Genomic DNA, 21,810 nt, shown 5'->3' with positions numbered 1-21,810 from the left:
GCTACCAGTGCTGGCCACAGACCAGGCACTACCATCACAGTGAAGCCTCACCTGCACCTACGGGCTAGATGCCATCATTAGCCTGAGTTTACAGACGGGGAAGTTAAGGCAGTGTGAGATTAAGGAGCATGCCTGGAAGCTGAGGAGTGGCAGAGCCAGGATTTGATGCCCACAAGTGTGAATTCAGAGCCCAGGCCTTTTAACTATTCTGTTGCCACTTACCCATTATTGAAAAGGGGTAAAGACAAGGTGGCAAGGCGGATGGGGAAGGACTGAAGGATGAGTCGGGGAACCTGATCTGCAGGCCTGGGTCTGCCACCAACCAGCCGTGAGGTCTTGGACAAGTTCCGTGACTTCACGGGGCTGCAGATTCCTTACCTGGGCAAATAAGGACAGCACCCCCTATCCCACCTAATGTCACAGGGCTGTGGGGTGGACAAGACACACGGAAATGAGGGGTCATCAGCATGGTCCACCATTTTGGGTCTCCTGTGCCCCTCCATGGAGCCACTCTCCACCTATGTCCCTAGCAAAGCAGCCACATGAACCAGGTCCCCCTCAAAACGGGCAGGGACCAACACCTGAGACCCCATGGACTGGGAAGAAAGTCGCTCTTGTTACATTGGGAATCAGGGGGTACAAAGCAGGCCGCAAAGAAGCTGTCCTTGGCTCACTGCGGACTGGTGAATGAAAGGCCCCCATGGGGGGGGGGAGCATCAAACGGGGGAAAGCCAGACACAGACATGACAAAGGTGTGGATGAAGACTTGAGCACAAACGTGGAGGCGTGCCTGTGCACACGCACACGCACTCAGGGTCACTCGCCTTCACAGCAAGGCACAGAAAGTCTGATTCTTCCAGTGGGCCAGAATTTTACTGACCCCAGCTAGAGACGCATGGGCTATCAATTAGGGTCTTGCCCCAGTAAAAGATCCCCTGATTTACTGAAAACAACTGCGCCCACCCCTCCTTAGATGCATAGCTTAGGTGTATGTATTAGTGGATATAATCACCTCACCTCTATGTGTGCCTGCCCACCCCGAAGGATGTACATCATTGTACCCACCCTCTTCCTGCAAATGCTGAAGATGTGGTGGACCTAAGTGGAGAACAGGGTCGTGGGTCCCAGGACGAGCCTCATAGGGATATGGGTGACAGACAAAGGTGAAGAGATGGGGAAGTATCCAAGAACTAGGAAGTTCAGGGAGGGGTGGGAAGAGCTGTGTGACTCTCAGCTGGGCTCCCTAAGGACCCGAAGGTGTCGGAGAATGGTGGGAGGTGGGTGGGGCACGTGCAAGAGCCACAGAATCAGAGAGGCTGCGAAACGGGCACGAGAGCGCATGCATCAGGGCCCAGCTGTGCACACACCACTCTACCAAGGAAGACCAGAAACGGGCGAGCGAAACCAACCCGGAGCTCATGGGGAGGAAGAAAAGAGCAGAAAGACAAAACTGGAAGGTTAAAAAGTGAAGGAGGGAAGGTAACACGAAGGAGAGCCTTCCTTGGTCACCACGCTCAGAAGTGCGGGGAGAGGGGTGTCAGGAGAGCTAACCCCCAGATGCAAAACAGGGAGAGAACACCAGCTGGGTGCTCATGGTGTCCAAGTTCCAAAGCATCTGATAAGAGGAAGACCCTAGACATTTGGTGTTTAAAGCTACGTGTGTGCACGTGTGTATGCACATGCAGGCAGTTATGGGGGGAAAAATGAGCTCGAAGGATGCTCCCCAGCAGTGCTATATTGGGCAGAGGGCATGTCGGTCGCCCAGGTATGCCGCGGTACACCAGTGCTAAGGGAGACCGGTCCTGGGAGCAGCGGCCCACAGCCCCCGTCCTCAAGCCTTGACAACTTATCTCCCTTGGGAGACCCGCCGAGTGTGGGAACACACCTCACCGGTGACTTCGATTCACTGCCAATATGCCAGGAAAGACAGAAGAACTCGGTCACAGACTAAGCTGCTGTGGGTATTTCAAATCTCAACCCTCTAACCCTCATGGCGAGGGCTCATGTGCGACTTTTTCTCTCCAAGGAGACAGGAAAAAGCTGGAGAAATATCCAGGGGCTCTCAGTGGATGAAACCTGTGAGATCCTGGAGGGCAGGAGTTGTGTGTTCCTCCTGGTTCTGAGGGACATGTACAGTAGCTGGTATACAGGGAGTGCTCAGTGGACTGTCCAGAGGAAGGAACAGAGATGGACAGCGAGCCAGCCATGTATCTCTCATTTACTAGAAAAGTAACAAGGGTGACAATCTGTTCGGGTTATGATCCTGGTGCTGGAGCCAGGAGGCCCAGGTAGGGACGACCTGCAGTTTCTGCCATGACAGTAAAGTCCCTGCAAACAACTTCAGTGCCCTGGGCTGCCTGCCCCTTGGGGACATGGAAGGTTCCACCCTGGGCTGCCTGCCCCTCAGGGACATGGAAGGTTCCACCCAAGTTTTGTCCCTTGCTGCTTTCTGGAGACCGCGTGAAAGCAAAGGGAAATGAAAGATAGGAGATGCAAGGATGCCATTTGGTTTAATTATTTTTAAGGAGTAGAAGGTCCTGTAAGTCACTCCTTTTGAAAGACACATTAAAAATCCACTTGATTATGAAGCCACCTAGGGTCTCTCTGACCCCCAATTCTAATGTCCTATGATTATAACTGTATTTCACCAAGAATTAAAAGCATGCCTTTGAAATCAACTGTTGTGAACACAGATAACATCCAAACTCTCAGTCACGCTCTTCTCCCACTCGCTTAGTTAGGAGGACTCTACCTTCACTGTTGAATCACCTTGCTTCCTTACTCCTAGCGACCTTCCCTAATCACCAATCCAATACTAGTTGGTAAGGATAAGAGACAATCAAGTCTGGCGGTCAAGGGCTCAGACTCTTCTAGAACAGACCATCTGGGTTTGAATGGGGCTCTTTCACATAGCAGCTGTGTGATATGGGGCAAATTAATTTGACCCCTCTGTGCTTCTACTCTCTTTGTTGCAAAATGAAGATGGTAAGTGCATTGATCTCATTAAAACTGTTATGAGATTAAATAATATTCGATGAAGTACTGAAATCGGGACATGGGAAGTACCCAGTGAACGTTGGCTTTTATTATTACTGTGGCTATTTCCACCTCCTTAGTGTTTCTTGGGTCTGCTGCTTCTACTCCGATCCCCCATCACCTCATAAAGAAAGGTTCTTGCTTGTGCATTGTCTCACACTGTTTATAAACAGTGTGGAGCTACTGACATGTCAGCTAGCTACTTTTCCGTTCCAATGAGATAATGACATAAACCAATTCACATTTTCCTCACAGGCTTTAGCTCTGGGGTCACACGGCTCTTGGCACAACATCCAGAGATGCGAACCTGACTCTGAGCCACGCTCATTCTGCAGAGTGTGCCTCACGCTGGAAGGCTGTAGACAACTGCTTTAATTTCGATCAAACACAATGAAGAAAGCAAGGAGAGCTCAGAGAGATAAGGATTTTCTTAGGGAACCTGGAGGAGGCAGGGGAGGGTGGGAGTGGCAGAGAAGAAAGCCCAGAATTTCAATGTTAGAAATATTTACCTCGTCGGGAGTTTCCTGTTTCTTTAATCCCGCACACTTCGTAATTATGAGCTCATGGCATCGCTTGTGGACCACGCAAGTGCAAACTGCAAACAGCAAAAAACGGAAGGCTGAGCGACAAGTGGGGGGTAGGGAGGTGCCCAACCCAAGATTCAGCTCTGAGCAGAGGGCTGAGGGGAGCCACGCCCCTTCTGTCACCAAGTCTTAAAGTAATATCCTGGCTGAAGCCCTTCGTGCTTCGTCATTTCAAAGCACTTTGCCATCAGAGCCATTAGGGTTTCCTAAATGCTCTGGAGAAGAATGCACCACTCACACCCAGAGGGCATCAGCACTTTTCTCTAGTTCCAGAAGTACCGATCAATTTCCCTGCTTCTTTACACCAAGGTCAGGGAACAGTTTCCCTTCCGTGAAGCAGGTCTATTAAAGGTACTGCAGCAGCCTTGTGGTCCACTCTGGAACGTCAATGTTGGCAGGTGCGATAGCAAACACTGCAGCCGGGGAATGGATGTCTTGTGGCACAGGAGTTCCTAAGCTTTTTGATCTGGCTGTGCCCTTACGTGCCGAACATTTTTGTTTAATTTCATAGCGGCCTGTAGCTGTGTCATCAGTGTCATGGGGCAGTGTGGTGGAAGAGGTAAGCAACTGTTTGTACACGTGATACCCTAAGGACATGGGAAGGTCCAAAAGAACCTATCCAAGTTCCCCAGGGGTGAGACCCAACTTAACCAGTGGCTGACATGACCACAAGCGCATATCCACCCTCCAGTCCTGGACAACCTGACCTAGCATTTTTGCCAAAGAACCAGAAATAAACAATCTGCAGTAACTTCAAGTGAGTCTTAAATGCTTAAGAGCTAAAGATTCCACAGTAGAGACTAAAAAAAGAGAATCAGCAAGGGCCATTGGGTGATAGGAGTGAAACGAGGTGAGGGAACTTCTCCAGGGAGCGAGAGAAGGAGGGAGCAGACAGGAGACACAGAGCCCAGCTCCTTGTAGAGTGGGGCCTCCAAAGGGCCTTCGACTATTGTGTCTCACCAGGAAAGATGCTAAGACCCCTAGGACACCTGGAGACGGGTGGCACCCCCAGGTACTCTGCTCTCATATGTGAATGCAGGAGCCAGGGCCAGGCGGGGACAAAGAAAAGCAGGGTCTTGCTTCTCAGAGAGGGACCATAAGCAGGCAAACAGTATGGAGCCTTCAAATGTTGTCAAACCCAGCACACGCTTCCCGTGTCACTGATCCCAATAGGCCTGTGGGCCCCCAAGGATTTAGTTCATACAATGTCTCTTACCTTGACACTGGTATCCCTGCTTTCCTATGACACCCCTGAAAAGAAGAATACAACCTTTTAATAAAATTTAGCAGGTCAAAAACCATACAAAGCCACCCCATTTTGGCCACCACCCACAATGCACTGAGTACACGGGAGGACCAGCTAGTGGTTTCACGCCCACTTGCAGGGTGCTTTAAAATCGGCATCAGAGGGTAGACCCAGTGCTTGGGATGAATATAGAGTTTGGTCAGTATCAGGTCTTGGCTCCCTAGACAAACAGCCATTCCAGTGGGGCCATTAGTGTTCTGGAAAGCCACAAAGACTCTGTCTGCTCAAGGCAGGCCTTGATTAGTCAAACGTGCTGTTCCTTGTGGGTAATCATGTAGGCAGGCTGCAGCTTATAGATACATTTCCTGGGCATTCCAGAAGCAGTCAAGAGTTCCAGGTCAGTCTGTGGCCAGGACTAGGGGTTCAGTGTACTGTGTGGTGAAGGCCAATGTTAGAGGTTCCCTCCATGGCAGGCGTAGGGTTCCCTGGAGCAGGGTTTGTGTCAGCATGGATGGACAAGATGGACCATCTGGACCAATGGACACAGAACAATCCAACCAACCTGGCCTGGGCCCTGTCCTCAGTGAACCACCACCAAATGGCCAGGGGGCAATCTGCAATTCCCAGCCCAGCAAGAGCAGCCAGACGCCACTTGGGGGCAGTGCCTCAGGAAGCCTAGAACCCCGTGGAGCTCACCATGGGCTCAGAGAAGAGCTGAATCCATAAATCTCAGCACTCACAGCCTACTCCCTCCAAACACACAACTTATGACCGAAATACAGAAAATGGAGGTCAGAGGGCAGAAGCAGCCTTGGGGGTGAAATGTGTCTGTGGGTGGGAGTGGGGTATTATTTCTGCTTCCATCGAGTCGAGTTTGCTCTGATCTGCACCACCTCAGATGCCCACGCCAACCTCGGTGGCTAGTCCTGGAAAACCACAAGGACAAGACAAGCCACTCCTGGACACCTTGGGAATCCGGGGGGTCCTCAGAGTCCAATTCAAACATCCCCTGGCATGATCCATGCTGCAGACTGGCCTCACTCTTTCTCCGCCACACAGGATCCAAGTGTACTGGCAAACTTCAAGAGCTCAGAGAGGTTGCCAGAAAGGCTGGTGGGATGTCAGAAAAAGCTTTCAGTCGGGCCTCTGACACTTCATACCTGGGGGACGCCAGACTAGTCTTGTTTTCATTTCTGAGCCTTGGTACTGTTGTTAATGAAATGGGTTTGATAATACAAAGCTCCTAGGACACCGGGAAGATTGAATTAGACATTTTCAGTGCCTAAGAGAAAGGCTGGCACATGGTAGGTATTCCTTAAAATCCCCCCTCCAATACCCAAGCGAGTGCCCCTTATCCTTCTCCACTTCCTCAAAAGGCCTACAACCTGTCTCTGCCTACCAAATCCCAGTCATCATGAAAAAAGAAATGCCACCTCCTCTAGGAAGCCTTCCCTGAGCACTCCAGCCAATGCTGTTCTCTCACTCCTCTGAAATCTGGCCACCCTGGTAGCACCACTGTTAGAACAGTTATTAACAACTGCTTGGAATTACAGGTATTGGCAATCAAGTATTTTTTAAGCTTTATAATGGAAAAACTCAGATGTATACAAAAATAAAGAGATAAATGTAACAGGCCTATCACCCACCTCCAACAATGATCAACACGTGGCCAGTGTTATGTCCTTTACCCCAAGCCCCTGTCCTCTCCTTCCAGATCATTTTTATTTATTTATTTTTTTTTTTAAACGTTTTTTATTTATTTTTGGGACAGAGCGAGACAGAGCATGAACGGGGGAGGGGCAGAGAGAGAGGGAGACACAGAATCGGAAACAGGCTCCAGGCGCTGGGCCATCAGCCCAGAGCCCGACGCGGGGCTCGAACCCACGGACCGTGAGATCGTGACCTGGCTGAAGTCGGACGCTTAACCGACTGCGCCACCCAGGCGCCCCCTTCCAGATCATTTTTAAACAAATCCCAGACACCATATGATTTGTAAATAATTAAGCTTGTGTCTCTAAAAGAGAAGGATTCTTAAAAAAAAAAAAATACATCACAATATACCATTACTAGTTATAAACTTTTAACTCCTTAAACGTGATATGTGATATGATTCTAAGTATTAAGTCACCAGGAACCATGGTTTGTTCTTCCCATTTATCCCCCCTTCCCAAGCACTAAGCATTCATTTAGCCTTCCAGAAAAGTCTTCTCCAATCAAATAGAGGACATAAAGCACATCAGCGCTTTAAAAATAAAGTTTCTATTCTCCAACACCGCTTCCCCGACTCCTTGCCTCAGAGAAGGCATAGCTAGAGGTTCCCGGGAGAGAGGGCCTTACCAGATAAAATCTCTGCAGTGAGAGCAGTAGGTGGGCTGCCGAAGGTAGGTGGCCATGAACTTGTGGCCGTTGACCTGGTGGACCCTGCGCCTGACGGCCCCCTGCCGCTTCCTGGGCCGCATGCGCTCCCTGAACACTCGCTCTTCATTGTCTTTAGGGGCTGGGGAAGGACAAGAGCAGAGGAGAAAACACAATCTGGGTTAGCACACCTCACAAGAGACCGCCCACCCCACTCTCGGTGCCTGGAGTGGGAGAGTCGTGGGGGCAGCATTCACCAGCTGAGGGGCTCCGGGGTCTGAGCCTCACTGCCCAGCCCCAGCAAGGGAGCACCACTCAGGGCAGGAAGGCCTAAAGTGTGCCTTTCCCTGCACCAGTGGCGCCCTCCAAATCCATCCCAATCCCAGTCCTGCCCTGGTCCTGTGGCTGCTCCATCCACCGGCTGCAAGGGTGTGGGAACCCAAAGGCTCAAGGTGCACACTTTATTGCAGCTTCTTGCAGTGTGACCTTAGACAGCGGCGTTTCCCTGCCTGGAGCCTCTGAAGGCCTGGCCCTCTGTAAATGGGAATAACAGTGCTGAAAACACAGGGTGCTATGGAGTCGGTGGTGTGAGCCCTCTGCACCCAGCTGCCTGGCCCAGAGAAGCAGCCACCAAATCTGACTTTTCTTCCTTCCCCTCTTCCAGCCTAGGACAACCAGGAGCCTTTTCCCGAAGGTCAAAAGGAAAGGGAAATATAACACTGTAAGAGCGGTTTTCCAGAAGGCTCAAGACCCACCACCATGGACTTGAAGACCTCACTGGAGACAAAAGGACTGTCCCCATTTCTTCCTTCCTTCCACAGGAGAGGTTGCTGCAAACCTAAGTAAGTCCTGCAAGGGGGCTAATAAATGACAACAACAACAATAATAGTGATTGTTATGGACTGAATGCTTATGTCTCCCCCCTCCCCAACTCACATGCTGATGCTCTACCCTCCAATGAGATGCGGTCATGATGGTGGGATTCCCAGGATGGGGTTAGTGCCCTTAGAAGAGGAAGAGACGTGAGCTCTCTATTTTATGAAGACATGGCAAGAAGGTGGGTGTCTACAAGGCGGGAAGAGGGCCCTCACCTGACCATGCTGGCACCTTGATGTCAGACTCACAGCCTCCAAAACTATGAGAAATACATTTCCACTGTCGAAACCACCCCGTCTATGGCATTTTGTCATGGGAGCCCAGCAGATTAGTACAATGATAATAACGGCTAATGCTCACAGAGGGCTTACTCTGTGGCAGGTGCTCACTGAATCCTTACAACCACCCTTTCTTGAAGGATACTGATAGCATCCCCCCTTCATAGGTGTGCCAACTGAGGAATAGAGAGTTCACGTCTCCTGTTCTCGCGAACACAGCTACCAAGTGGTGGAGCCCAGGTTCTAACCCAGACAGCAGGGAGAAGCCACCATTCCACTGTCCACACATTGCTTTGGGGGACAGCCCACTTTCCCAACAGCAAAGCCTCAAAGCTCTCATAACACAAGGGCTGAGTTGCCTTTAGCTTCTCCGAGGGTAGGGAAGGTAGGCTCTACTCTCCTGCCTCGTTCCCAGTACTAGTGCAGGCCCTGGAAGGTTGCCTACGTGGCACTGAAAAAGCTCCATGCTCCCAAAAGTCCCCCCACACTCAATATGCCACCGTGGCAGTACCATTACCGGGGAGAAGAAAAACGGCTCCTCCCAGACCCCTTTGAAAATAAGGTTCTTTGCAATGGAGGGCACCTGTGTGAGCCAAACAGCTGCTGACTCCAAGGGCAGCTGTGGGGTCAAGGCAGAGAGGGGAGGGGTGGAGGGACGTAAAACTGGAGGCAAAGGCAAGACAGAAGCACATGCCCAGCGTGGGCTTTTAGAGGGAAGCAGCCTCCAAGCAGACAGGCAGAGCTGCTGATCCCCAGCACAGACCCTGAGACCCCGATGGGGGTCTGCCTGCGGACCCCCCCACTTCCTGGCCCCCAGCCTGCCTGGGTCCCCTTTCTAACTGGTGCTTATTATTTCAAAAAGCCTCTGACACAGAAAGATATGGAATATGGAAAGCCCACCTCCTACCCTGCCACAGCCTAGGGACCAAGACCCAGGTGACCAAATTCTTATGGGGACATCCCAGCTGTTTTATTTTATTTTTTTAATTTACTTTTCCAGTTCTGTTTTAACACAGAGACATGCACACACACACACACATACACACACACGAAGAAATCTGGCAACTATCACCCAGTTGTGCAATGATAGGTGACTTCCATTTCTGCTTCCTACTTTCCACTGCATTCAGAATATTCTACCATTTTTATAAGGAGGAAAAAAAAAAAAAAACATGGTTAATAATAAAAAAAAAAAAAAAAAAAAAAAAAAAAAAATCTATGCAGCCCTTACTTGCTACAAACCTCATCTACAAAAATCCAGACGCCAATTTCCAGGCCCGGGCAGCTGAGGCCAGAGGATGGAAATTCTCTGCAAAAGGCAACCTCTAACTGCCTTCACCGGATTCCCTATGGGACACATTGAAATAGTAAGTTGGCCTCCTATTGCATTTAAGGTGCAATTTGATTTGCAAATCCCTCAAGCTTACTAATCATTTTGACCCTGGAACGTTGTGTTTTCAGTGAAACTCATGATGAGTCCAATCTAGTTTCCTCAAGGGAGTCCTGCTGGAACGGGGGGTACAGGTATCCCTGAGGGCCTCATTTCTCAACTTTTTACAGAAATGACCAGGGACCAAATCAAACTTCTAGACTCTGTTTCCAATGATTTGATACGTTAACACAGCATCCCATTAATTTAACCCCACCGATTTTTAAAGATCTCTTGGAGGGGTGCACTCACACCTGGAGAGAAGCTGTTTAATGTCTGTGGCGGGTGAGGGGAGGGTCCTGGGGACAGGTTAGACAGACAGCCAGGAATAATTCCCCTTAGTCTGATTGTCAGACTGAACTTTCCCCCAAAGGTTCTGCCACTCCTGCCCCCAGAGCACATCCACACTGCCTCATGAGTTATATTCTGTGTCAAAGATGCGTGAAAACAGAAGGCTATAGGAGGGGAAGAACACAGGTAAACCTCATGCTCCCTTGAGGACCTCCCCACCTGCCATGTACACAGTAGTAGTAGGACAGGCAATAGGAGAAAGGGGACGGGGCCCCTGGTCGGTCAGCACACTCCCTCCCACATTCCTCTGGACAGGGAAGCCGAGGGTCCGGCCAGAGCATCTCTGTGCCTGTCACCCACATGCCTGGATCATGAGGGGAGCCGCAGGGTTCCTCGGCCCCACAGAACCTCCCTGCCGGGCCTGGAGTCACCAGCAGAAACCGGTCCCTTGAGCATTTCCTGCTGCTGTCAAGGGTCTCAATTAAAATGCAGTTCCTGTAGGATAATGCACCTGTGGGGTAATGCATCACACACGTGTATATGTGAGTGTGTGGTGTGAGTGTGACAGGATTTATAAATGTATACAGATGTGTATATAAAAATCAGTTAATAGATTAGATATTAAATATATCATGAATAATTTCTATTATTTATAGACATACATAATAATACAGACCAATAAAGTATTACATTTATTTACATCATGAACATAGTATAACCGTATATTATAATTACAATATTAATATTATGATCATGCTTTAATCATAATATTATTAATATAGAGTACATAATAGGATATAAACCTATGTAGTTTGGCTAAACCATTTGAAGGTGGCAAACACAGTGACACCTTATCCCTAAATACTTTAGCCTTCATCTCCTGAGAACAAAGCCCTTCTCCTACATAACCACAGTATTAGAGTCAGGAAATTGAACATTGCTGTAACATTATCTAACATATAGTTCATTTTCAAATCTCTCCAATTGTCCTCCCCCAAAATACCTCTTATAGTTGTTGAAGCTTTAAATTTTTCCAGAAGCTACTTAGAACTCATGCCTTGCATTTAGTTGCTGTGTCTCTTTAGCCTTCTTAATCTAGAACAGCTTTTTTTTTTTTTTATGGCACATTTATGTTGTCTTATGGAATGTTCCACAATCTGGATTTGTCTCTTTCCTCCTGATTAGCTTCAAGTTAAATGGCAAGTATACCACAGAGGTCTATGTATCAACACATCCCAATATATCCATTAAGATCCCTAGAGACAACTGTGTAAATGACACGAGCATACAATTTATGGGGGAGATACAAAATATTCACTCTTCCTAGGAATTTTTAAAATGCAAAGCAGAGCAGTCTTGACATACCGCTGACTTACCATATAATACCTAATAAAGAAACAAATTTGCTTTAAAATGGTATTATCCACAGTATACCTACACAATGTGACATAACATTTCCAAAAGTGATATTATAATAATAGCAAATACCACAAAGAGACTCACATCCTTTCATCTGAGTTCCTTAGCTATTAACTCTAAGTCAATAATTAAACTAAAAGCTATGTAATTTACAGATGTTCCCCATCGCATATCTAATTTGGCCAACAAACAGAAGTAACTTGATTGTCTAACATTAAGAGAATGGTCTAGGGGTGCCTGGGTGGCTCAGTCAGTTAAGTGTCATACTTGAGCTCAGGTCATGATCTCACAGCTCATGGGTTCGAGTCTTGCATCTGGCTCTGTGCTGACAGCTCAGAGCCTGGAGCCTGCTTTGGATACTGTGTCTCCCTCCCTCTCTCTCTCTCTCTGTCCCTCCCCTACTTGTGCTCTCTCTCCCAAAAGTAAATACATAAACATTTTTTTAAAAAGAGAGAGAATGGTCTAATGAATTATATTACATCTATAGCAATTTAAAAACGGTAAGTGGAGACTATGTAGGAACATGGGGAAATGTGATAGAATACTGTAAACAGAATTCACAAGAGCACAAACCTATGGAAAACACATTTGCAGGTTGAAGGTAACAAAAGTGAGAGTTCCTATGCTCTACTAGGATTATGGGTTTATGTATTGTACATAGTGTTTGAAAACAATGTTCTCTAATGTTCCTTAATGACTTTTAAAAGCAGTTCTCTGTGCCTAAGGGTCCTTTGTGCTGCGGAAGCGGGAGGCTGCCTGGCATGAACGAGGAGACAGGCTGCAGTGCAAAGGGGGACAGGACAGATTTCATCAGCTTCACAGCCGCCCGTGCTTCTAAACTGAGCGAAGAGTCACCCTGACCTGTCTCCCGACGCCCGCTCCGAAGGATGCTCACTGCTGTCACTGGATGCACCCAACTACGCCCACCTGGTGGGACCCTTCGTTTGCAGCAGCCCCAGAGGGAAAATCAGGCTAGCTTTCCTCCCAGAACCCCCATCTGGCCCTTTCCAGATCCTTTGTTTTATGGGTGCGTCTGCCACACAGCAGAAGGGGAGACCGTAAGTCACGGAGAGACCAACAAAAAGCTGGATCACTTCTGCCAAACTTTCTGTGGAAACGCAGATTTGGTCGGTCAGATATAATGACAAGAGTTCACAGAGGCATCAAGCGAAGCAGCGAATCCTCTGGAGCAACCCTGAGATCCTCTGTAACCTCAGCCTCCAGCAACATTCCTGGCAGGTTTCCCGCGTGGTTCGATTAGTCTATCAACTTCAGGCTCCTAGGAGCTTTACACGATGAGCATCCTACGTCCCCCATGCTCAGAAGAATCTAGGACAGCCTGCAGGCAGGTGACAGAGCAGCAAAAAGAGCCGACGTGTTGCAGTTACGACTCTGTTAGTCTCTCCTCACCTGGCCCCTTTTCCCGGGGCCGAGACCTCCCTGTTGCAACCACAGGGACACTCTTGCACACAGAGAAAAGCAGCTCCTGGCACCAGTCTGATCGTTGAAGATCTCACTGCTCCGCCATGTCCTCCCTCACCCCACCTCACCACCTCTTACACAAAAAGGGAGCTGGCTTGACAGGACTGAACACCATCCCCTACATGAGGTGACAGACACCCTTCACCTCCACACACCTGGAATATATTTCAGTTTAAGAATACCGAGCAGGGAATTTCTGACAGGCCCAGACCTATGAACACCTGGATGCCAGCACTTCCTTCCAGGTCACATGTAGCAAGGTCGGCCAAACCCAAGGATCGACCCTGCCCAAGACCCTTGACCAGAAGCCTGGACCAGACTGACTAATATGCATGACCAGCAGCCTCTGGGTACCACTGCTGTTCCTCACCACAGGACAGTCACCTATCCTTATGCTCAGGGACACAGGGGGGTCTTTTCCACAAGCAAATATGCTGTGGGGTTGTCTTTATTTTTTTCTGACTTCTCTCTTTTGACCTCTTCTGCCAATATGGTTGAACTAGGCATGAGGAGACCAGACAAATGTTGCCTCTCCCCCAAACTTGCTTTATGTTCTAGACCAATTCATTCAATGTCTTTGGGCTTCTGCTTTCTTATCTATCAAGCAGGAGTAATGCAATGGCTCAGCCTAAACCCCAAGCTCATGTGCTTCTCTTTTTCTTCCTGGTGCGAACACAATACCTCCTTACTGCGGGGGTGGGGGGTGAAACAGCCTCACTCCCCACCCTGCGAAACCTGCTCAGTCACCCCCTAATTGCCCCACCCTGCTGGGGCCCAGCTGCCTCCAGATGTTCCACACCTGTCACTGTGAGTAAGAGAGAGTCAGCATTATCTCTCCCCACCCCATCCATTAGGAGCTTTAGAAAAACAACTCCATCTTCAGACTTGGCAAGCCTCCAGGAAGGTTGGGCAGGGCGAGGGACACTGACTCAGTTCTGGGACTCAGTGAGAAATGTAACGGGTTTGGGGAAAGGCTGGAGACCTTCTCAGAAGGCTTTTCTTAGAAGCCAAGCCAAGAATGAATCCAGTCCTCAAAGGCAGGTAATTTCACAATACAAAGAAAACTCAACCATCCTCGTAGTTTTGGTCTAAGTAACTGTCAAACCTGAGAAATGGGGAGCTGAAAAATAACAGCTACAATTTATGGGGCCCCTGCCATGTGCTGAGTACCATTCTAAGCACCTCATATCCATGAAATACTATTCTGTGCCCATGAGGTACTGTTACATACACATGAGGTGCTGTTCCATATTCATGAGGTACTATTACATATCCATGAGGTGCTGTTACATACACATGAGGTACTGTTCCATATTCATGAGGTACTGTTACATATCCATAAGGTGCCGTTACATACACATGAGATATTACTGCATACACATGAGATATGTAAGCAACTTACATACATCCTCTAATACTAAGGAGTGGTATTATTCTCGACTTACAGACAAAGAAACCAAACCTTCAAGAGACTAAATAACTTATTTGTTGAAGGTCATACAGTTAATAAACAGTAAACGTCAGTTCAGAAATTCCCACCTTGGCCCATCCAGTCACACCTCCCAAGGATGGAGGGATGGCCCGGGGGTCCCACTTGTACCCAACTGTGTGGACAGAAGTCACCTCCTGCTGCTGCCCACCTCCCTCTCCACACGTCTACCTCTGCTCTCGTCTGGAGACATAGGAAAGGAAGCTTAAAGGGACTGATGAGTTCATGATCCACCCACATGATGGCATTTAATGCAGTGGTTTAAAAAAGGCAGATATGCTTAATCCATCAAGAAACAATAAATAGAAAAAAGAAAACTAAGAAATGTGTGTATAGTCTGTCGTATATAATGAGAAAGAGAAAAGGATAAGCATACTCATACAACATAAGTGAAAAGACACACTGAAAATCTTCGAAGGGAATAAAATAAACCGTTCATCTAAAAACGTTTTCTATGTGGATAATGGATATCAGGCACTGTTCTGGACACAGACTCCACACCACAAAGGATGGCCTGTGGCCACTCTCTCAACTATTGCCCTCGGATATTCTAGATTTGGTCCTTAATACACAGATCTCCACTAACAAAGCAACAAATACAAGGTTATTCCAGACAACGGTGGTTATGGCTTGGGGGGAGCGCCTAATAGAAGCCAGACAGAACCCTTCCCATTCCGTCTCTGAGGGGTTAATTTTCCCTCTCAATAATTCTCTGGTCTGCCTTTATGGACTTATTGGTGAAAAGACACAAGATAAATGGAAAGAAGACAAAACCACACTTCCCCCAAAACTAGGTACTGAAAATCAAAGAAGCAGTGACTTTTCTTTTTTATTTGCCATGAGGAAAATAGGTTATAATATTTTCAAGTGGAATTAATGCTTCATGAGCATGAGTTTTAAGTATTAAGTAAATATTTATGTGATGCCAGAGAATATGTTCTACATGCTGTACTCACACAATAAAGAAAATTTCTGTTCAAAACAGGAAAGAGGAAACAATTAACTCCCAGGGAGAGATTACTCCATGCTATCTATATCTTCCCAGAGAGTCACACAAGGAGAATCGGAGATATCTGAGGGCGGAGGCTTGCTGTTGTCTACATGTTTTATTCGGTGTGGAATCTAATCAGAAGAGCACTGGGGGCATTTCAAGATTAGCATCTCAAATGTAATAGAAACTATTTCTTCTTTCTCTGCTTTCTGAATGATCTGTCCTGTGTTTATTGCAGAGTCTGAGCTCTGTCCACATAGTAAAATAAAACTTAAGCTGGTTTGTGCTTTGTAGGGAGAAAATGTGAAAGAATCAGACGCTGATAGGTTAGGGAGAGAGCAGAGTATAAGGTGAGGTGGAGGGGCGCCTGGGTGGCTCAGTTGGTTGAGTGTCCGACTTTGGCTCAGGTCATGACCTCACGGTTCATGACTTCGAGCCCCATGTCAGGCTCTACGTGGACAGCTCAGAGCCTGGAGCCTGCTTCGGATTCTGTGTCTCCCTCTCTCTCTGTCCCTCCTCTGATCGTGCTCTGTCTCTCTCTGCCTCTCAAAAAATAAAGAAACGTAATAAAAAAAAAAATTCAAAGTGAGGTGGAAAACATGCTGATGGCCAGTGGGATGATGATCACTGAGGGAGAATGGGGAGGGTGACCCCCCCCAATCCCACCACCCATGTTCTGATGCAAAGCACACACATGAACACAGAGAACCATTGGACAGCAGCAATTTCACTTAAGCATGGAATGTGCTCCCCTCCTGCCCTTCTGTATTCATTCATTCATTCACTCACTCATTCATTCCCTCTCTCCCTCCTCCATCCATTCAAAATTACATACTGGAGTTACACTGGAACTTCACTGCATGCCTCTGGAACCCAGGAGAAGTCACTACTTGCCAGGAGGAAACCACAGAGCAAAACCCTCCAGGCTGACCTGCTAAAAACTCCAAGAACTTTCCCAGCCCGGGAAATCAGCCAAGTGGGGCACCAGCCAAGGGTGGGGCGAGAGGCCCCGCGGGTGCCAGTGACAGTCCTGTGATTCAGATCGCAGGAAATAGAGCTGCTGCCGCATTCCTGGGCACCTGAGCCCTAACGGAGCTTATGTCCATGAGGTTCCGTACTGTCCACTGTTCACGTTTCTAAAATACTGTATTGAAAAAGGCCTGTGGGAGAATAGTGGCAGAAGTCTGTCTCGGCAGGGCGTCCGTCCACTCCCAGGTGCTAACTGGTTATTGTGGAGAGGAGTGTCAGAGAAGGGGTGTCAATGCCAAGTGAAGGCTGGCTCCCACCTGCCTTCAAATATATAATAAGCCTTCTAATGCCACGGTCACCCCCACCAAAAATGTTATAGGGTTACAAAAAGCCCACACACATCCAGTGTTGTTGATATCAGCCCTTCCGCATCATCCGGTCAGCGGTAGGCAGAGCTCAGAAAGGTTTGAGCACAGTAAACTACCAATCATAATCTCTAGTGCCCCAGGGCCCCTAGCTACCTCATCCTGGGCTCCACCCAGCTTCTCAAAAGTGCCTGTACCATTTTCAAAGACATCACAATAAACTAACTCTGTCTTCTCCAACCTTCTTCTTTGCTAAGGTAGTTTTGAGTGCTTGCTAATGAAGTTAAAGTTCAAAAGACAACCCACATCCTGTCCCTGAGTGATCTGGAGTCCCAGGCAGGGGTCCCAGGAAGCTGGCTAGGTGGGTAGGTCTTGTTCCACTGGCAGGAGAGAAGGAGTGTTTCAGGGAACTAAAAGATGGAAAGAAGAAAATAAAAGGCAATGTAAGAATGGCAGGACAAAGGAGCTGGAGCAAAAAAATAAAAAGAGGTAAAGATGATTGTGAAGTCACAAAATCCAGGCTGGTAATGGGCTAAATGAAGGCCACCCCTTCCCAGGAAGTTGAGGGCTTTGTCTTAAGTACTCAATCCACCTTCGCCAGCCCTTTGGTCCATGCCAAGAAGCGAGCTCACCTTCCTTCCACCCTCCCTCTTGGAAGCCCAGCCCAGTCCAGGCCCCAGGGCATATCACGCAAGAAGCTTAACACAAGTGAACAAGCCCCATGTCTTTCTACTGAAACAGCTATAAGGGCCCCAGCTCTTGTGGAACTTGGATGTTTTCCCCTGGCTCTGAAACCCTGCTTAAACTTGTGCTTTCAAATTTTATGTTCCATTAAGAGTGTGACCAAAACTCTGCACATGGAGAGAGGGATGAACAGGTCAAAAGCAATAATGCTTTTGTTATGAACTGAAAGCATCCCATAATCCAACCCATGCTCCCTTAAGGTGCGTGCATGTGCTCTTGTGTGCCAGAGGTCTCTCTCCCACCCTCCCCCCACCCCCTGCTCCAGGTATTCTCCCCAACCAGGGGACACTGCAGTCGAGGAAACCTAATAAATCCCCAATTACTGCTTCTTAGGGCCTCGGAAACCCCTATCTCCCCTTCAGCTGTCTTTCCTAGTGATATGGGAATGTTGGGAAAAGAACAGTCACTATTGTGAGGGAAAAAAAAAAATGTTTTTCTAATAACTCTGTCAAACAACAGAGCCATTCATTGAAGTTTGGGCCCTGTATCTATAAACTCCCATACAAAGAAAACAAAAACTGCCGAGAGGAAAAGAGGTGTTGGGGGTTGGGGGGGGGAGATCTTCTTTTGTTCCAGTTTAATGAACATAAGAAAATATTTTGAGGCCACAGATGCTGAAGGGTGATCCAGTTAGCTTAGGCCTTGGTGCTAATGAAATCCAAGTGAGATCAAATTCTCCAAGTAAGTGAGTTATCTTTGTCCACAGGCAAATGTTTTTGGCCACAGGCTCTGCCTTGAACCTCAGTAACTTCTTGCCCGTATATATTCTTGGTCACCAGAGCCCCGGGGAAGAAGTGGTTATGGCTCAACATTATCCAAACTCTGTTCTAAAAACATAACTCCCATCCTACACCCTACTACCTCTGGGCAGCCCAAAAGTTACGTCTTTGCTTATAGAAGGTGGTACTTTCCTAATCCAGAAATCTGGGTCACGCATACAGTGCAGCAACCTCCCTGAATTTTCATTAGGGCTTGGCTTAGCAGTAACTGAGACTATGCAGCAAGGGTTAAGCTGAGGTTAAGGTCTATCACATATTTAAGAGTCAAGAACCACTGGTGATGGATTAGCATTGCCCCTGGCCAAAGCACATCTCTGCCACATCTCTGAAGTGCGAGTGAGTCTGGTTATCCCTTACTAGGTCATGAGATGCCTAAGAGGAGAGAATTGAAATGCATCTAGAAGACAGTGGTAAAAAGGAATTCTAGTTTCTGGCAGAAATAAGAAAGGGTTGAATGAGAGGTATCGTAGCCAATCTCCAAGATGACTCCTAGTGATCCCTGCCTCCCGATACTCACACCTTTGTGTAGCCCCCTCCTACAATGAATAGAAGCAACCTGCTGACTTATATAACCAAAAAGATTTTGTAGACTATGACTTCTGAGGCTAGGTCATAAAAGACATTGCAGGTTCCACCTTGTTCTCCCTTGGGTCACTCACTCTGGGGAAAGCCGGCTGCCATGTCAACAGAACACTCAAGAAACCCTAAAGCAAGATCCATTTGGTAGGAAACCGAAGCTCCCTGCACACAGTCAACCCTGAATGGTGAACCATGTGTGTCAGCCATGTTGGAAGTGGATCTGGCAGCTGACCAAAGCCCTGGCCAACATCCCATTGCAACCTCCTGAGAGACCGTGGGCCAGAACCATCCAACCTAAAGTTGCTCCTGAATCCCTGGCCCCCAGAAACCGTGCGAGATAACACATGTTCATTCTTGCCTGCTAAATTTAAGCTGCTAAATTTGTGGTAATTTGTTGCATATCAACAGATACCTAATTCAAGAGATAAAAGATAAGCCAAGCAGAAGAGATATAAGGTCAACATCAGAAGGAATCATTTTTTACTTGTGAGAATCAGTCATTCACTCAATCAGTGTTTACTAAGTGCCTCTTAGATGCTAGGCACTGGGTACTTTGTGTTACACACCTATCCTGCCTATGGAGAGAGAGGGGAGAAGAATAAATACTAACAGGACAGACTATATCAGATTGCTGTCACATGGATCCCAGAGTCTGTGTGAAAGCTAGTTTGGCTGACCTGGCTCTTGAACCTGGGAATTCAGAGATATTACTGGCTGTCCTAAAACCCAAAATGATCCCTGTAGGCGTTCGACTGTACTGCATAAGCTTTATCCTTTAAGTGTGAGGCTTTAACCCTGTTAAACCCTTAGATCCTCTGGGAGGGCCCTCATGAGTTTAGTTTGTGAATCTCAGATCCTATTGGGAGAGGTCAAGCTGGGAAGGGAGGAAATTGTGCTGCATGAAAAGGGGGAGGACCTAGAGAGAGTGGTGGCAAGAGACACATTTTGGAAAGTTCATATCCAAGGCTGGTGAGTGCTTGGCACATCTAAAGCAAAATATGAAATCCATTTTTTTTAATCTAAAACTCGGGGTGCCTGGGTGGCTCAGTCAATTGAGCGTCTGACTTCAATTCAGATCATGATCTTGTGGCTCGTGAGTTCCAGCCCCGTGTCAGGCTCTGTGCTGACAGCTCAGAGCCTGGAGCCTGGAGCCTGCTTCAGATTCTGTGTCTCCCTCTCTCTCTGCCCCTCCCCACCTTGTTTTCTCTCTCTGTCTCTCTCTCAAAAATTAATATATTTTTTTTTAATTCTAAGAATCATGGTGAGCACTGAGTAATGTATAGGATTGTTGAATCATTCATTATATTATATACCTGAAACTAATATCACACTGTGTGTTAACTATACTTGAATTTAAAAAATAAGTTTAAAAATAATAGAACTTATTTACTGCATAATAACTTCTCAAAAGGGTCCTCAGGATTGCCATTATTACCTGCACTCTACAAATGAGGGGTAAGAAAATCTAAGTGACTCACCCAAGGGTGCGTAGTTATTACATGGTACAGCCTGATTTTGCATCAAGGTCTCTCTGGCTCCAAAGTTCATGGTTTCCCCACCATATCTCACATGTTAAAGAATATGAAATGAGGGGCGCCTGGGTGGCGCAGTCGGTTAAGCGTCCGACTTCAGCCAGGTCACGATCTCGCGGTCCGTGAGTTCGAGCCCCGCGTCGGGCTCTGGGCTGATGGCTCAGAGCCTGGAGCCTGTTTCCGATTCTGTGTCTCCCTCTCTCTCTGCCCCTCCCCCGTTCATGCTCTGTCTCTCTCTGTCCCAAAAATAAATTAAAAACGTTGAAAAAAAAAATTAAAAAAAAAAAAAAAAAGAATATGAAATGGGACATTCCCCCAACTCCTCCCCTTTCACCTCATATGGAAACTAGGGAAAACACAAGAAAATTCAAGCATGCTGTTCATATTTCTCTAACAGGTGGCTCATAGATTTTTTTTTTAGTGAACTTTCCTTCTTAAATGCTGTAAATGAAAAAACACTACGTGAAAAATTATTAGCAGATTGGAAAGGGAGAGGCCAATTTCTTTCAAGTGAATATGGGGTTTGATGAGAAGTTCTGAACGTTGTTTTGGAAACCAGACCGCCGGCAAACTAACAGAAAATGCAAACTCACAAAGACAACTAACTCACTTTCATACATACACCAGGGAGCATAAGGGAGTGACAGACCAGAGACCCCACTTTGGGTCTATTTGTACTGATCCAGTTAGGTCATCCAGAATTTTGAAAAGCAGGAGGAGATGTGAGGTATGATGCAGGGACAAATGCAATCACCACATAGGCAACAACCTTCTGGAAACAAAAGGTTTGTATTCACTCAAGTCAAGCAAGGAAGCAAGTTTCAGTTCTAAGTGTTCCCCAAATCTGACCCAAGTCATCTAGTGTCCAGCAGGAACACTGGTCATGGAGAAAAAGTCTATTCTTTTCCCCAGGTCGGTCCCCTCCTCAATCCTGAGGCTACAAACATGGAAATTTAATGCTGCTGTTTTGTTTCATTTTAATAAAAATCATCCTCTTTTTCCAAACACAGCAGTCAACAAAGGCTCAGTTCGAATCTATTACTGGAAAATTAAAAGTGAGAGGTTAAAATATCGTGTGTGTTTAAGGTAGAGAACTAACATGAAAATATGACATTATATCTTTTGCTCTTTTAAACCATTTTCCTGAGGGGAAAAAGCTTGCAGTGTTGAAGATGGCATCCCTCCTGTATTCCGCAGCTGCCCTGGCCTCTCTGGCTGTAGCCTGTACCAGACCATCTGTGGAAAGGCCACCTCTTCCTGTATTTGCCACCCAACACGGGAAGAACAGGGCGACAATTTTCCTCTTGCAGTCAGGAAGTTTGAAGCTTTTTCATGTTTATTTATTTTTGAGAGAGAGAGAGTGCAA

The 21,810-nt window shown here is 47.3% G+C and overlaps 1 protein-coding gene across 1 annotated transcript in view; it reads right to left on the bottom strand.

Annotated features, from left to right (window-relative positions):
- The window catches only part of PRKCE (protein kinase C epsilon), a 497,798-nt gene that overhangs the window by 177,693 nt on the left and 298,295 nt on the right, over positions 1 to 21,810 (bottom strand). The window contains exons 3-5 of the mRNA XM_030310527.1: positions 7,204 to 7,363; positions 4,837 to 4,871; positions 3,546 to 3,631 (exon numbers count right to left, since the gene is read on the bottom strand). Of these exons, the coding sequence (XP_030166387.1) occupies positions 3,546 to 3,631; positions 4,837 to 4,871; positions 7,204 to 7,363 (281 nt within the window). The remainder of the gene's footprint in view (positions 1 to 3,545; positions 3,632 to 4,836; positions 4,872 to 7,203; positions 7,364 to 21,810) is intronic.

The sequence above is a fragment of the Lynx canadensis genome, chromosome A3 (assembly GCF_007474595.2).
Source record: "Lynx canadensis isolate LIC74 chromosome A3, mLynCan4.pri.v2, whole genome shotgun sequence".
Taxonomy (NCBI): Eukaryota; Metazoa; Chordata; class Mammalia; order Carnivora; family Felidae; genus Lynx; species Lynx canadensis.
The sequence above is the reverse complement of the archived record's forward strand: the minus strand, read 5'-3'. Positions and strand labels throughout refer to the sequence as shown.